Source organism: Morus notabilis, unplaced genomic scaffold, assembly GCF_000414095.1.
Source record: "Morus notabilis unplaced genomic scaffold, ASM41409v2 Scaffold205, whole genome shotgun sequence".
NCBI lineage: Eukaryota > Viridiplantae > Streptophyta > Magnoliopsida > Rosales > Moraceae > Morus > Morus notabilis.
This window is the reverse complement of record NW_010363285.1, coordinates 251,487-266,746: the sequence shown is the minus strand read 5'-3', so window position 1 is coordinate 266,746 and position 15,260 is coordinate 251,487. Positions and strand designations below refer to the sequence as shown.

Below are 15,260 nucleotides of genomic sequence, written 5' to 3'. Positions count from 1 at the left end.
TATATATATATATATATATTCATTTCGTAGCGTGGATGATAACGCAGCCGCCTTAGAAATGCTTTCAACCTCTTAATAACTTTGTAACTTAAAGAGGTTACAACATTGCATGCAAATCAGATAAAACTGCTTTGCTTGGTATACACGGCATGACAAAAGCAGAGATACGGTCGTAATCTAATTTGTAATTCTAATGCTCTATTATGTATTAGTTCAATCCTTAGATGGTATCGTGCTAGTTTTTACACGTGGCAAGATGTGATTCTTCAAACATGAAACGTTGTTGATATACGGTTACGAGGATTGTTGATCTCTCGATCAAAGTCCAAAGATTGTCATGTGAAACTGTACAATCCTGTGAGTTTGAAAGTTACCCATAATTTTTTATTTTTAGCCGTTAGATTTATTTTAAAAATTATTTGTTATGTATTTTTTTTCAATCTAATCTAATTTTAATTAGATTTAATAATTTTTTTTTTTTTTAAAAAAAAACCTTACTACCTGCCAGAGAAACTTTTTAATATATTTCTTTTTTGCTAGTTAAAAAAAATATTAAGGCAAATGTGGTCAAAAAAGTATACGATGACTTTCGACAGAATTCAATTATATCTCGAAGTCACATTGAAAAAGAATGTCAGCTATCAAAGTTATTATGGCCAAGACAAGGAGAGGATTGAAATAATAAAAAAATATTGGCTGTTTTGGCCTCTAAAACTCGTAGGGAGAGTTTTGCACTAACACCCTCTAACAACCAAAAAAAAAAAAAAAATCCCAATTAGTATTCTCCTCCCAAAAAAAAAATATTTGGCATCCCATGACCAAAATCCTATCTGTCAATCACAGAATCAATTGGGTCTGAGGTAACCGTAGTCCTAAGTCCTGCAACAGCAAACATTCATAGTTGTTACTATTTAGCAATAAAAGCTATTTGGCTTGAGCAATATATCCCAAATATTCAACAAAGAAAGACAAGAAAAAAGCAAATAATAAACAGGATGCCCAAGTAAGTAATTATGCATATAACTTTACATGTCCCGGTCTTTCATGCTCCATTTTGGCTAAACACAGTAATGTTAAATTAATGCGTCATGTCAAATTTAATATTTTTTTCACTTTTAAAAAAAAAATTATTAGTGTCCTCACGTCTCCACTTAACGCTTATAGAATGAATTAACCGGTCTTATAAGTGCAATAATTAAAGACTTAAACCAACTTTTTCAATCGTTCACGACGTAGGATTCACTTGTCCACCACTTTTAGGCTGAAATTCTTTCGTGAGGATGTGGAGATTTGAACCAGGAGTTGCAAATGAGGGAGACTTAAGGCAAGCGTTCTTACCATCATACTACTACCACCGATAGTCAAATTTTAATATTTGAATTCAAATGAAAAAACTCTACAATGTAGTGTTATTTTTATATTAAATTTAGCATATGCCAAGTAATTATGTTATACTTGTGATAAATTTGACACTAAGTATAACATATGAAAAATTTTAGCATTAAATTGCTATTTATTTTGATCTCTTCATTTAATCGTTATCACTTAAAGCATATATTTATAATACCATAATTATTTTAAACCTAAAAGTTCACTTTTACAACTTTCAAAACTTATAACTTAGGTCTCGTTCAGTTCGCCGATTCAAGTTTTCAATTCGAGTTGAGACGTGATTTTATGTGAGAACTTTTAACTGTAACAAAAATGTTAAATGTGACTTTTTGTGAGAGCTTTTAACTGTAGCAAAATTAGAATTGAAAACTTAAATTGGTGAAATGAACGAGACCTTAATAATAGAAGCTAGATTGTAAAATATTTGAAATAGTATTATATATTGGAATATAAAATAAGCATTTTCACACTTTTAGGCTCCGTTTGGTTCATATACTTCAACCCATAAATTTAATTTTGTTACAGTATTTTTCATCTCAAATGAATTTGAATCAAAAATTTCTTTTGTCGCAAAATTTTTACAAATAAATCAAAATTACTGACTTTGACGCGTGAACAAAATGGATCCTTAATACTAAACATAGTATTGATATTAGCATTTGTATTGGAGGTAGTCAAATAATCATCATAAGTCCATAATTCTTCTAGGGTAGGACTTAGGACTAACCTTTTTAGTTTTTTTATCTCGGCACATTTCACTTCCGCAAGAACAACTAAATGCTTCTATAGGATGATCTATGTCATCAAAGTCAATTCCATAGTCCTGTAAAGAATGTTAACCAATCATCCCCCAAAACAAATATCAGACTCATGTATATAATCCCATTAAAAGGGGAACTTGTACAAGAGGAACTGTCCTTTTTCTCTGAATGATAAATTTTTCAACCATGTAATCTATGAGTGTCCACATTAAAAATTTATAATGCACTACAAAACTATATACAATCATAGATCAAAATGTTAAAAAATTAATCCAACAAAAAAATAACAATTCCTAGAGTAAAAATTTTCGAAAAGAAATGAAAGAAATAAAGATTAATTTTAAAAATGTCCCTCTGAATCTTATATCCTAATTCAACATGCCCCTTAAATTTTAAAAAGAATTCATTTCACCTCTTAAACTATATAAAATGGTTCAATGCACCCTTGTAATATTAAAAACGTCCTCCGACCTATTATTTTTTGTCAACTTGTCTTTTGTCCTCTTAAAAAATAAAGAGTAGGTTAAAATTATAAATGGTGTCATGTCACCATTTTATTAGTATTATAGATGAATGAGGAATTTTGAATTATAACATATAGTTCAGGAGACGAGGTAAGTCTTTTTTTTTTTTTTTAATTTAAGAGATATGTTGAAGTAGGATATATAATTTAAGAGGTATTTATAAAATTAACTCGAAAAATAAATTCTGTCAAATCCACCTACCCATGTCAGTTCCTCCAAAGCAGCCACTTCCCTAGCGGTAAAAAAGGCAAGCTGCATATAGGTGACAAGCCAGCTTAGAAGTGCCTCGTCATTGATAAATAATAAAAGCATAAGTTTACGCTAAATAATGAGAAGGTCTAGTAAACTTGGCATATATATTTATTGTTGGGATCCTCTCAGTTATGTTAATATATTAGGAGGTCAGGTTTTTTACATGTTAGATTTACATAAATTTATGTAAAAATTATAAAGTATACAAATTTAACGGTTAAAAAAATCTAATTTACCGGTATTTTTTAACTTTTATCGAAAAAAAAAATTTAACCTACTAGTATGTCAAATGTATTAGAAAATCTACCTTTATTGTTTGAAGCCATGACGGATCTCCTTTTGTTTTATACTTGAGAAGATCCCTACTCTTTAACTGTTTACTAGAGATGACTAATTGCGTGTAAGCAGATAAATTTTTTTACAATAATAGAGCGTTTTTCATCTTTATACCTCTAGATTTCAAATTTATACACAATTCTTACCTTTTCTTGATCAATTGACTACAAAAAAGACCTAAATGCTCGGACAAGGAAAAAAAAAAGGAAGAAGAAGAAAAAAGAAAAAACTAAAAATTCCAAAGTGGGAAGAATACTTAAGTCTTTTTATAGTCAAAATCAACATTGAGCGGAAAAAGTAAAGATTTAACATGAGTTCAAAATGTGAAGGTATAAATGTGATAAAATTAAAATATAATGTATTGTTTTTTTGATACTTCAAAATATAAGATATAAAAATGAAAAAAATAAAAAACATGAAAAGAACAAAAGTAGTTAATTTCACACACTAAAATGAAGTCAACGAAGCATGGATTAGACTCCAGCAACTAAAATATTGTTCATAAGCCAACAGTTACAAATTTGAAAAGATAAATTTATAAACATTTTACTGTTGGTACATGGATGATTTCCAATAGCGTATACTCGGACTATCAGAAAATGGACACTCTTGAGATCAACCTCTCTTCTCAGATAAAAAAACAAATGTAAAATGTATGCTGAAATAGTTGGAATAAAGCAAGGCAAATCCATACATGGTAATAATGGCGATCAGGTGTCTCCACTTCCACAGGAATATCAACCAAGTTTGCATCAAAGCATCTGCAGTGATTAAGAGGAACGAAAAAAAAAATGTAAATAAGAGAATGCGAACCAAACCAATATGCGAGGTTCTCTCAATTTAGTGTGTTAATGCCAAAAGTTAACATTTCCGTAAGAAAGTCACTCTCCAATGCAGTAGTATTTTCGGTACTAAATTTAACATTCAATTTGACACTAAATATACCATATGCCAAATTTTAGTATTTAATTGCTATTAGACCATCTTCAATGCAAATACTAATACTAATAGTATATTTAACATCAAAAAATATGATATGTTATTTATTTATTTTTTCTCCAATGTAAATAATGCTAATGCCAATGGTATGTTTAACATAAAAAAAATATGATATGGTATGTTATTTTTTTTCTCTAATATATAATGTTATTTGAAATGTTAAATCTACATTTTTTTCATAGTCATAGCTTTGAAAGTTGTAAAAGTAAACTTTTATTTTTAAAATAATTAGAAAATGCAAAAGTTACAATGATTACATGAAAAAGTAAACACTTCAACTAATAGCAATCAAATACTAAATTTTTCATATGCTATATTTGGTGAGAAATTTGCCAAAAAGTATAACATATGAGAAATTTAACACAATAAATAGTATTACATTGAAGAATATTTTTTTTTACTCAAATGTTAAATTTGTAACTGACACATCAATTAAAGTATTGCATTAAAGATGCTCTTAGTTGATGTATTCAATTTTTTATTTAATCATTACAAAATGTCATCTTTAAATTACTTAAAAATAAAAATTTACTTTTACAAGTTTCAAAACTTATTAATTATGACAAAAAGTAGATATAGAATTTGAAATGGCATTATACATTTGAGTATAAAATATAGAGTAAATTGCATTGTTGCAACCCAAACTATCCAATTTTTGCGTAATCAACCCCAAACTTTCAATTTTGACAAATTGCACACAGAACTTTAAAATCAGATGCAATTGACACTATCAAATTGACCGTTTGAGATACGAGATTTATACGTAACATAGTTTGAAAGTGACGATCTTTACCTTTCATATGCAAATTGTGTGTTTAAACTGTCGATTTGATAACATGTATTACCTATTAACCTCAATTGCAACTGATTTAAAAGTTTGGGGTGCAATTAGCCAAAATTAAGAGTTTGGGGTGCATTATGCAAAATGCAAATAGATTGGGGTGCAACGGCGCAATTTAGTTTAAAATATAATAGCATTGGTATTTGCATTTACATGGGAGATCGTCTAACATTTCTAAACCTAAAAGTTTTAGGTTTTCTTTCTTCTATGTCAACAATGAAGAGGACAAGCATTTGCCAACTCACATGCATGCACAATAGAATTCATCAATTCCCAGCAATGAAGCCATAAAATTGATAAGAATTAAGTATTGCATGTAAAACAAAATGTTGTTTACAAGTCCGGACAGAAACTTTACCTATGGTTTATAAATCTGGCTACATTTCCATTAAATGTGGCATCCAAACAAAGTGCCTCCTCATCCCTTAAAATTCCTTCAGAGCTCCAATCTGCATCCAGTGTTACTGGATACGTATGCCTCTCTTTGCTTATTCCCATATTGCGGTCGTACAACTCCGTATTGGTTAATACTTCTCCTACGTATTCACATACGAATGTTCCCTTAGGCAAGGCCTCAAGTGGTCTTAGACCCCAGCCTTTTCTTTCACGAGTCAAGAACACCTGAAGCATAACCACGATTTACTCGATTTCCAGACATACTTAAGACTTAAGAGAACCAACAAAACAACAAGAACATAAACAAGGAATTCTAAGTCTCGTTTTTTTGCTATTGATTAGAAAATTAATTAAATCGGTAGCAAAAACATACAGGACTATTTGGCATAGCTTTTACGTGTGCTTTTAGGTAGTAAAATAAGAGAAATAAAAGCTATGGCTTTCTTGTTATTGTTTGGAATAGGAACCATGTTTCTAAAAGAGATTAATATAACAAACATAGTTTTCAAATTTAGGGATAAGCAATGAAATTTCCGAATTAGGTAGACAAAATTTCAAAATTCTTATTGAGCTCCCTTGAGAAGCCACATTTTGTGGCTTGTTAAAGCTCTTTTGGAAGGTTATTCATATAGTCATAAGCAGTTTTTTGACCCAGGAAGCTATAAGATGCTTTGTAGATAGCCATGCCAAATAGGTCCGTTATAAGAAGCTTAGGCTGAAACTGACCTGCAATTTGCATGAAATGCCCCGTTGGACTACTCTGTTTCCACATTGCATGTCACATCCACATTTTCTCCAGCATTCTTTAATAAACTTCCTGATCAGGTGTCCCTTGCATTGCTCTGGAGAGCCGTCATTCTTAGCCTTCTCAAGTGGGCAGTCTTTACAGTAAACAAAATGGTCCTGCTGCGGCTCATATTTAATAGCCATGCAAGCTCTTAAAAAATCTTCTTTTAAAAGGCCTTGTGGTGTGTAGGCAAACTCTCCGCCAGTTTCACAGGCACAGGCACAAGTTATTGATGATGAAAGACAATCTCCGGAACAACTTGAGCAGCAGTCGTCATCCACAATCCGGGCTAGAGAAATATTTATATTAGCATTTTGATATATTACATTCTGGGGAATGTAATTAAACTTTGGAAGAGTTTCATTGCCAATATCATCTACTAATGATATTTTCACCTTTTCTGTCCCTTTTGTAATGTCATTGAGAAAATTGAATGGCCTTTTCTCATCATAAGTAACAGTATGTGAATCTGTATACTCAGAACTACTTGACCCTTTGCCTTTTATGCCTGTTGCACCAAAACCAATGTTAAGAGGTCGCTTCTTTTGTTCTGCAACATGAAGGGCATGGCCATCACCGGTTTCTTTAATCACTTCAGAAGGATGGTTAATTGCGAAAGATCTATCAGTAGAGTTGGTACCCATCTTCAAATAACTTTCACACAAATCTTTCAATAGCTTCTTCACTGAAAACTGGTCACCTACTATGTTGTATGATCTGACATATTTATTCTCTACGAATTTCAGAACTTCACCGAATTTTGGCTTCTGAAAGTTTGGCTGTCCAAGAGCAGAATCCCAGTCCAACAAGATTTTCACTTCTCCCATAGATGAAGAAGCAATATTTAAGGTAGTCTTAATGATTCTGCTGTGATTGCTTGCAGAAGAATCATCTTTGCTCTTCTTAGACGTCAAACTTTTAGACAGACCAGGACTAACTAAAAAAGACAAAGCAAGAAAGTGAGTTATAACTTGGTTACCAATACTCGAAACAAATGCAAAGGGAAGTGCAATGTCATGGACATGTAAGCTTTCTTGAGTACTGGAGTTACCATTTCTAATGCATCTACTAGCAAATTCCCCCACTGGGAAAAGAATAAAAACAAATAAAAATAGTACACATAGGAAAGAATAACTAGACAACATGAGTGTCTAATTGATCATGGAGCATGCTAAAAATTTAGAAAATACCTGGATGGACCGCTAAAACGGGTTTTTTAGAAAGTGCCAAGTCGTTAACCTGCTTCTCACTGCTGCTTAACTTTGTCAACCCTTTCTTGTGAACTTCACTTGGTACACTAGGCTCATTCATTGGTCCGGCAGGTAATTCTCTCAAAGACTTCGTTTTTTTATCTCCTCGGAGCACTAGAGCTTTAGATTCTAATCTACTACCGCTTGAACATGGTTTAGAAGACTTCATGATTCCTTGCCTCGGAGTCGTTAAGGGGAGTACCCTAACTTCTGAATCCGACTCTTCGCTCGGGTCGGCCAACGTAGGAGAAGCACGTACTTCTTTTCCGGCCAAATTCTGTCTTTTAACCGGTCTTCCAGACTCATCATGCCCTTCATAGCGTCTACTTTTATCCTCCTTTCCCTGTAAAGGGAAGGCACACACAGACATCAACCAAACTAATGAACAAGGTTTGGTTTTTTGACAAGGGATGGATATAGATACTACAAGATTAATCCACATCAGTAAAAATTTGACAAGTGGGTGGTACAGTTTTCATCCAAATTTGGGTTTTGATAGAAATGCCAAGAATGTAGAACGATTTATCAAAAATGCTGTATAAGCCAACAATACTTTCAATAGAATTTGAAACCAACCCAAACACAAGCATATGAATAAAAAGTATGTCACGGATAAGAATTTCCTTTCTTCTTCTTCTTCTTATTTTTGGTTTTTGGCATGGTTAAAAAATATAGAAATTACAGAGGAAAGGCAAAGGAATAACCATAGTTTCCTTGTGATCAAAATATGCATCAAGAAGGGTTCTGTAGTTGCCTTCTTCAATGAGTGTCCAATTTTTATCATATACTCTCAACAGATTCTTCAAAATTGGTTTCACCTCTTCATCTGGAATTCCTAAAGCCCTCGTTACATTCAAGGCCTTCGTTACAGGGTCATCAACCATATTTTAAAGAACAAAAGAATATGGTTCCTGCAAAAATTTTGGGTTGTCAGTTGAGCATTCTCCAAATAAAAATGTGGGAGCAAATCCCCCGTTGTTAATTAGTTCATTAACAGAAGAAAAGTTACATCTTTTGGATTCATTAAAGAGTGGAAACTTTCTACGCTGATTTATCTTCCTATATTTTCCCAGAAATAATCCAAAGTGTATACTAAAATAAGAAAATAAAAATAAACTACACTTGCACATTCAAGAAGTTTGAATCAAACCTTGTGTCTAAACTAAAATAACACGCAATTCAGGATAAAACATCCTCTTCATGCAATATATATCAATAAAAAGACATAAAAAATGACTTCTTTTTATGAAGCCCTATGAACATTAGAACTGTAGAACTTATTTTCAAAATGGCAAAGCGCAAAGAGCTACAAAAAGGGGGGGGGAAATCAATCAATTATCATCGACAAATGAGGCCAAATGTGCCTTTAGATGACTGACGAAGTCAAGAAAATCGTGTAAAATTATCTCGCTTTAATCCTCATTTACTTCCAGTCAATGCATGTCAAGTACGGAATGAAACGGAAACACTAAAACAAAAATGGAAAAACTCTGTTTGGAAGCCGAGAAAAAGAAAACGAAATCGCAGCTGAAGAAAATAAAGGGAAATATTTCACACAAAAGAAAATGACAGTACACGTGTTCCCTTAATTGCTTGTACAGCAAGCATTTTCCATGACCATGAAAAGAAAACCCCAAAAAAATCGCAATACTAACAGACACTGTTTGGTTGCTGAGAAAACGTAGGAAAAAAAGACTCGATCGTTTTTTTTTTTCAATCGAAAGAGAATAGGAGCACGAAACGAAAGTCGAAAAAACTCACAGTACCTGAAAAATCGTGGAATCGTTTTTCTTTATTCACATTTTATTTTTTTTTTCATACTAAATGAAAATTAAAAAGCAAAAAAAAAAACAAAACAGAGAGAGAAAAAGAAAGTATAAATGGACTCGGAGAGAAAAGACGTACACTGAGAACTCCAAACGACGCAGTGAAGAAAAATGGGGAAGAAGGAGAAGGAGAATATCACGTGAGAAGCACGTGACCGATGATTTTCTTCCTTATTCTTCAATTTCTATATCTTTAATATTAATAAGCCTTCTTTACCGAAGTTGCGGAACCGGAGCAACACAGTGAGAAGAAGAAGAAGAAGAAGAAGAAAGACTTTGACCCCTCCACACAAAAAAAAAAGATTGTATGGAAATGGATTCTTTTTTCTCTGAAAATGGATTAATTTCCTAAATGTCCTTAAATTTTATATTATTATTTCAACATGCCCTCAAATTATTTTGTCCTGTGCAGTATAAAAAGTTACACAAAACACTCCATAAACATTCTCTAAATTATTTATTTTGTACCAATTTATCTTGAATCTTTTGAAAAAAGGGGAAAATTGATATAAAAATAATACTTTTAATAGATAAGTTGAACTAAAATTAATAATTTGAGGGATATTTATATAAAAATAAAAATGTAAAAATTTGAAGGTATTTATAAACTCTTTTCTATTTAAATCGGAAACAGAGTTTGAGAAGCATTTATGAAATTAATGATACAAATATTAATATTGTGTATTAGAAACTTTGGATTGGCCGCCCACGACCGTCCGAAAAAATTAATTTTGAGCCTGACATCTAAGCCTAAGAAGGCTCATGGACCGGCCACGAGCCTGGTTTTGGCTGCCCGAGCCCGCCTGAATGGCCTAAAACATATATTTTTAATTTTATTTTTTAAGTTTTATAATAATGTATATATATATTATATATAATATACTATTATTTAGTAATTATATTTGTATATAAATAATTATTAAGTTATTTTGTATTAAAATTATATAAAAATTAAAATCAACACACATTATTAACACAATTTAATATATTAATTTTGTATATTAATTTTTAAATTTATAATTAATTTGTGATAGTTTTTAGAAAATTGTGAGAGAGATTTGAGAGATTGAGAGAGTTTGGATAAGGAAAATGTGTGGGAGATATGGAATATTTATAAATAAATGTTTTGGTTAAAAAATTAATTTTTTTCCCCATATTTGGATCTAACAGTCATTTTTTGTCTCGGCAAGTCGGGTTCGAACCGAAAATTAGGCAATGGTAAAAAAAAAAAAAAAAAAAAAAAACCTTGGAATCGGGCTTTTGAGCGGCGGGTCAGGTCATGCGTCAACGTTAAAAAACTAGCCGTTAATCGGGCTTCAGGCTGGAGGGAAAAAAATTTCGACGATCAGGGGCGGGCTTCGACAATTCTGACTTTTCTCGAACGACCCGAGCCTGAAAACCTGCTTGGACAGGTGGCCATATAGACATGTCCGTCGAACCTAAAAAATTCAAACTTCAAGTAGGTCCGTCGGCTCAAAGTTCCAGTACCACGGTGACAGCGGATAAGTTGTTTTTTTCATCTGCAATCGTATGGTGATCGTTTTCGATCTTTTCTGGTATTCGTAATCGTGATTTGTTAGCGGGCATGAAGGTTTTGGACTTGCGTGCAGTGAGCGGTTAATCCATCAGCCAAGGGAACGTGGGGATCTCCACGTATCAACTGAATTGCGGCGAGAGATTTTGTGGGGTAGACAAGTGGACCCCACACCTAGTAGCCACAATGGTTGAATTGGATTCATAATTACTTTCTCCAAAAACAGGGGGTAAATTTCTGCATGGCTTTTTTTTTTTTAATGAAATTACGAAGGTGAGAAAAAATAAATTTTTATTTCATATTTTTTCTTATAAAAATTTAAAATTAATTTTTATAAAATTTAATTTTTAATTTAAATTCTCAACTCGAATGAGTGAAAAAAAATGAGGCTTATAAAATTTAAAAAGAAAAAAAGACAACAAATTGTGAATGTTCTAGGAACTTGCATGTCGAGAAAATAAAGTGGCATTCCCATTTTCTAAATTTAGAACAAGAAATTTACTTTTTATTTCCTAAAAAAATGGTGCAAACATTGGACAGAGTGGGTTTCTCGTGAGTTCTACCGTAGGATCTAATTGATCAACGGTTGTTAAAAGAGTTGCATAAATTACAACTGTATTCAGCATGCCTTTCAAAAGAATAATTGGAATCTTATTGGTGATTCCTATTATGCCTTAAAATACCAAATTAAAAATGAAGCTTTCGAGTTTCATGAATTTATTTCCTTACTAAAGGTTTAACAGTGTGCATGTAATTTTGTACCTTATCAGAAAAATTCTAAGAGTTATACTATATACGAAATTTTGATGAATTTTACTCTTTTAGAGTTTTAATTTTATTTTTATTTTCCTATACAAATTTTCACGCATAAACTTATTAACTACACAATTCGAATATGCTTCACATGTGGACCAATACACCTTTCACAAAAAATCAATATTATTTTACAAAAATAAACAAAGAAATCAACATAAAGGAAAATAGAAATTGTTGACAGTGTTTTTCCAACAACGCGTGATTTACTCTCCAAAGACACTCACGGTTTAATGAATGATTAAAACTGAAAAATAACGCAAATGAGACGGTATTTTTATAGTGGTTCGGCAATAACTCTTTGCCTAATCCACTTATGAATGCACTAATATCTTCTTTGATTACAAGCTCTCTTAGAGTAATGAAATAGTGCGTAACCTTTTTCTCAGTTTTCTTGGCTCTATTTATAGGCCTTTACATGTGATTACTCCTTCGCCGTTCCCAAGGAGGAAGCCACTTCCGTCCCTCGATTTACAGGCGGGTAGGTGAGTTTTTATGATGACAACCTCAGAAAATGCGGCTGATCCCTCTCATCTGCCGCCTGATTTCCTGACTCCTGCAGTAGCAGTTTGATCAATACTTCCTTCTCCGAGTTGATAAGACCATTGATGGATTTGACTGGACGTGCTGTCTCGACGCAGTGGCCTCCAGAAGTCGAGTCATGGTGCTCAACGCATCTCGCCACGTGTGGTCTCTCGACGTAAAGGTCACTTCAGCTACAGTCTGCTCCCTCGACGCCAGCGACCGATTCTTGGCGGGGAGTGCTTGGCGCCTGTCGTTCGATAGAGTGGTCGATTCCTCGACCATGGTGTAACAGAAATGTTTAGTAAAATAGTTAACATAATTAAAATAGTTAGTTTTTCATTTCACTATTCCAAAAATATTTCAAAAGAAATTGCTAAAACGTTATTGATTCACGAAGCAAAAAAGTCTGTTTTTTGCATAAAGAACCCAACAGTAAGGGCAAACAAGCAAACCAAACAAAGACATCATAAGAAGGAAAAGCCTGATTAGCGGAACAATGGACAATATGATTCTTATTATAAGAAACGTAACAAATATCACCATTACGTACCACAGAAACACTTTCTTTGATGTCTTTGACGATATAAGCTTTTAGAGCTCATTAATTCGGACATCAAATAACTTGAACAACATTAAGAGCATCCGATAGCCAATGGAGGGCAATCTTGGAATGAAGATATTAAAGGAGTTTAGCATTATTAATACTAAGATTATGTCCCATTCATTTCGACAATTCGAGTTTAAAATTCGAGTTTTACAAAGTTCTCAGAAACAGTTACATCTAATTTTTTTGTTACGGTAAAAAATTCTCACATAAAATCACATCTTAACTTAAATTAAAAACTTAAATCAGCGAAATAAATGGGGTTTGAGCATTGACTGGATGTAATTCAAAATGGCTATACACTGGGCTAATATTAGGCTTTTCCTTGAGAAACTTCTGGACATGTATAACTGATATTTAACTTTGAGAGTCGGCACCCTTAACTATTTTGTACGCCAAAGCATGCGACTTGTTTTGTATTTTTCATTCGTACAACATTATCCACCATGTTCTTCACGAGCATGCCTTCCCCATATCCACCTACAACTTTTGAATTGGCCATGTGTTTTGGTAAATTTACAAACGTCCAAAATGAAGCACTTATAATTCATATATAGACAACAGATGTGGGCATTAAACAGGTGTCAGCAGAAGGAGACTAAGGCAGAATTGTTAGCTTTAATCCGTAAATATGGCTTTAACATTATATTCACAAATCTAGAAATCATCACGCAAAATTATTAAGAAAAATAGACGAGAACAAATATTTGTCTCCATTAGTACAACTTTAATTTTCAATAAAAATTACCACTTTAATATGTTCTTAGGGTTATCACCTTCATCAGTCAAATCATCATAGTTTTAATGGGGTGTTCTCTCTTTGTATGAGAAAAAGAGAAAACGGCTGAATGATTTGACGTATTAAGAACTATAACCTATAAATCCTTGTATAATTATCTAATAGACTCCCATTAAACCTTATTGGATAAGCATAAGGTATCAACTCATTTATCTCATATCCAATTAGAAGTCTTATTGGACTTTCCTAAACATGCCACTTTATTAAGCGCATTTATTAAATAGCATAATATAAGAGATAAGGAAGGAAATAGTATAATTAGTAAAGTAATTAGTAAATTATAGCATATTTTTTAAAAATAAAAAATTATAGTATAATTTGATATTTTAAGTTTTAAACATTATTAAAAACCCAAAAATATCTTTAAATATCTTTTTCCACCTCACTCATTCCCCCTTAAACATCTATTTTTAAAAAAATAGTAAATTATAGCATATTTTTTTTAAATAGGTAAATTATAGTCAAGTCCACCATGGTCGGGACCAGCGGATGGCTCTGGCGACAAAAGACCATTTTCTACAAACCTTGACTGTTTTTCAACAACCAGTGACTATTTTTCGGTGACCATTTAACACTGTATTTACTGATAAATATCGTATTTACCATTTAATACTGTATTTACTAGTACATACCATATTTACCTGAAAAACCAATCACTAACTCCCGCGATAGTTTAACACTGTTTTTACAGGTAAATATTGTATTTACCAATAAATACCGTATTTACTAATAGATATCATATTTACCCAAAAATTCAACCACCGATTTTGGTGACCATTTAACACTGTATTTACTAATAAATATTGTATTTACTAGTAAATATCATATTTATCCATAAATTCAGGCACCAATTTTGACGACCGTTTAACACTGTATTTACTAATAAATACCGTATTTACGAGTAAATAACATATTTATCTAAAAATTCGACCACTAACTCCAGCGACCGTTTAACACTGTATTTACTGATAAATACAGTATTTACTAATAAATATCATATTTATCTGAAGATCTCGCCACCGACTCCAGTGGCTATTAAACACTGTATTTACTGATAAATACTATATTTACCGATAAATAGAGTAGATTCTAAATTGTAACTACTAAAATATTTACATATAAATATAATATTTACCATATTCAAAATTATAGTTACTAAAGTATTTAAAGGTATTACAATATTTACTAGATGCAAACTTATAACTACTAAAATATTTACTATCTACTGATAAATACAGTATTTACTATATTTAAAATTAAAATTATTAAAATATTTACTGTATTTTTTTCATATTTAAACTTACAACTACTACATTATTTTTAAATATACAGTACTTATTATATTTAATCTTCTAACTGTTAAAGTATTTACTAATAATTACAGTATTTATCAGATTTCAAACACAAACACAGACAAATCCAGAACAAAATTATTCTCAAATCACAATCACAAACTCATATGTAAAACAAACATGGCAGCACGAAGCCAAAAACGGAAACATGGGACCACCTCTGCCTGCAATGATAGCTGCCATCGACGGCTTCACTCTGCACTTGAAAATCGTGCGACGGTTTGCGATCTCCAAACACGGCTCTAATCACCGACGAGGACGATCTCCGG

General features: G+C 32.1%; 1 protein-coding gene across 1 annotated transcript; it reads right to left on the bottom strand.

Moving 5' to 3' along the window:
• Nucleotides 1–837: 837 nt before the first annotated feature.
• Nucleotides 838–8,422, bottom strand: LOC21407227 (probable inactive histone-lysine N-methyltransferase SUVR2). Its single transcript, XM_024169411.1, has 8 exons — nt 8,243–8,422; nt 7,479–7,881; nt 6,228–7,372; nt 5,464–5,726; nt 3,960–4,026; nt 2,879–2,929; nt 2,120–2,215; nt 838–879 (listed from the first exon to the last, which is right to left on the bottom strand). The coding sequence occupies exons 1-8, from the start codon at nt 8,420–8,422 to the stop codon at nt 838–840; spliced, it is 2,247 nt and encodes a 748-aa protein (XP_024025179.1).
• Between the last annotated feature and the right edge of the window lie 6,838 nt (nt 8,423–15,260).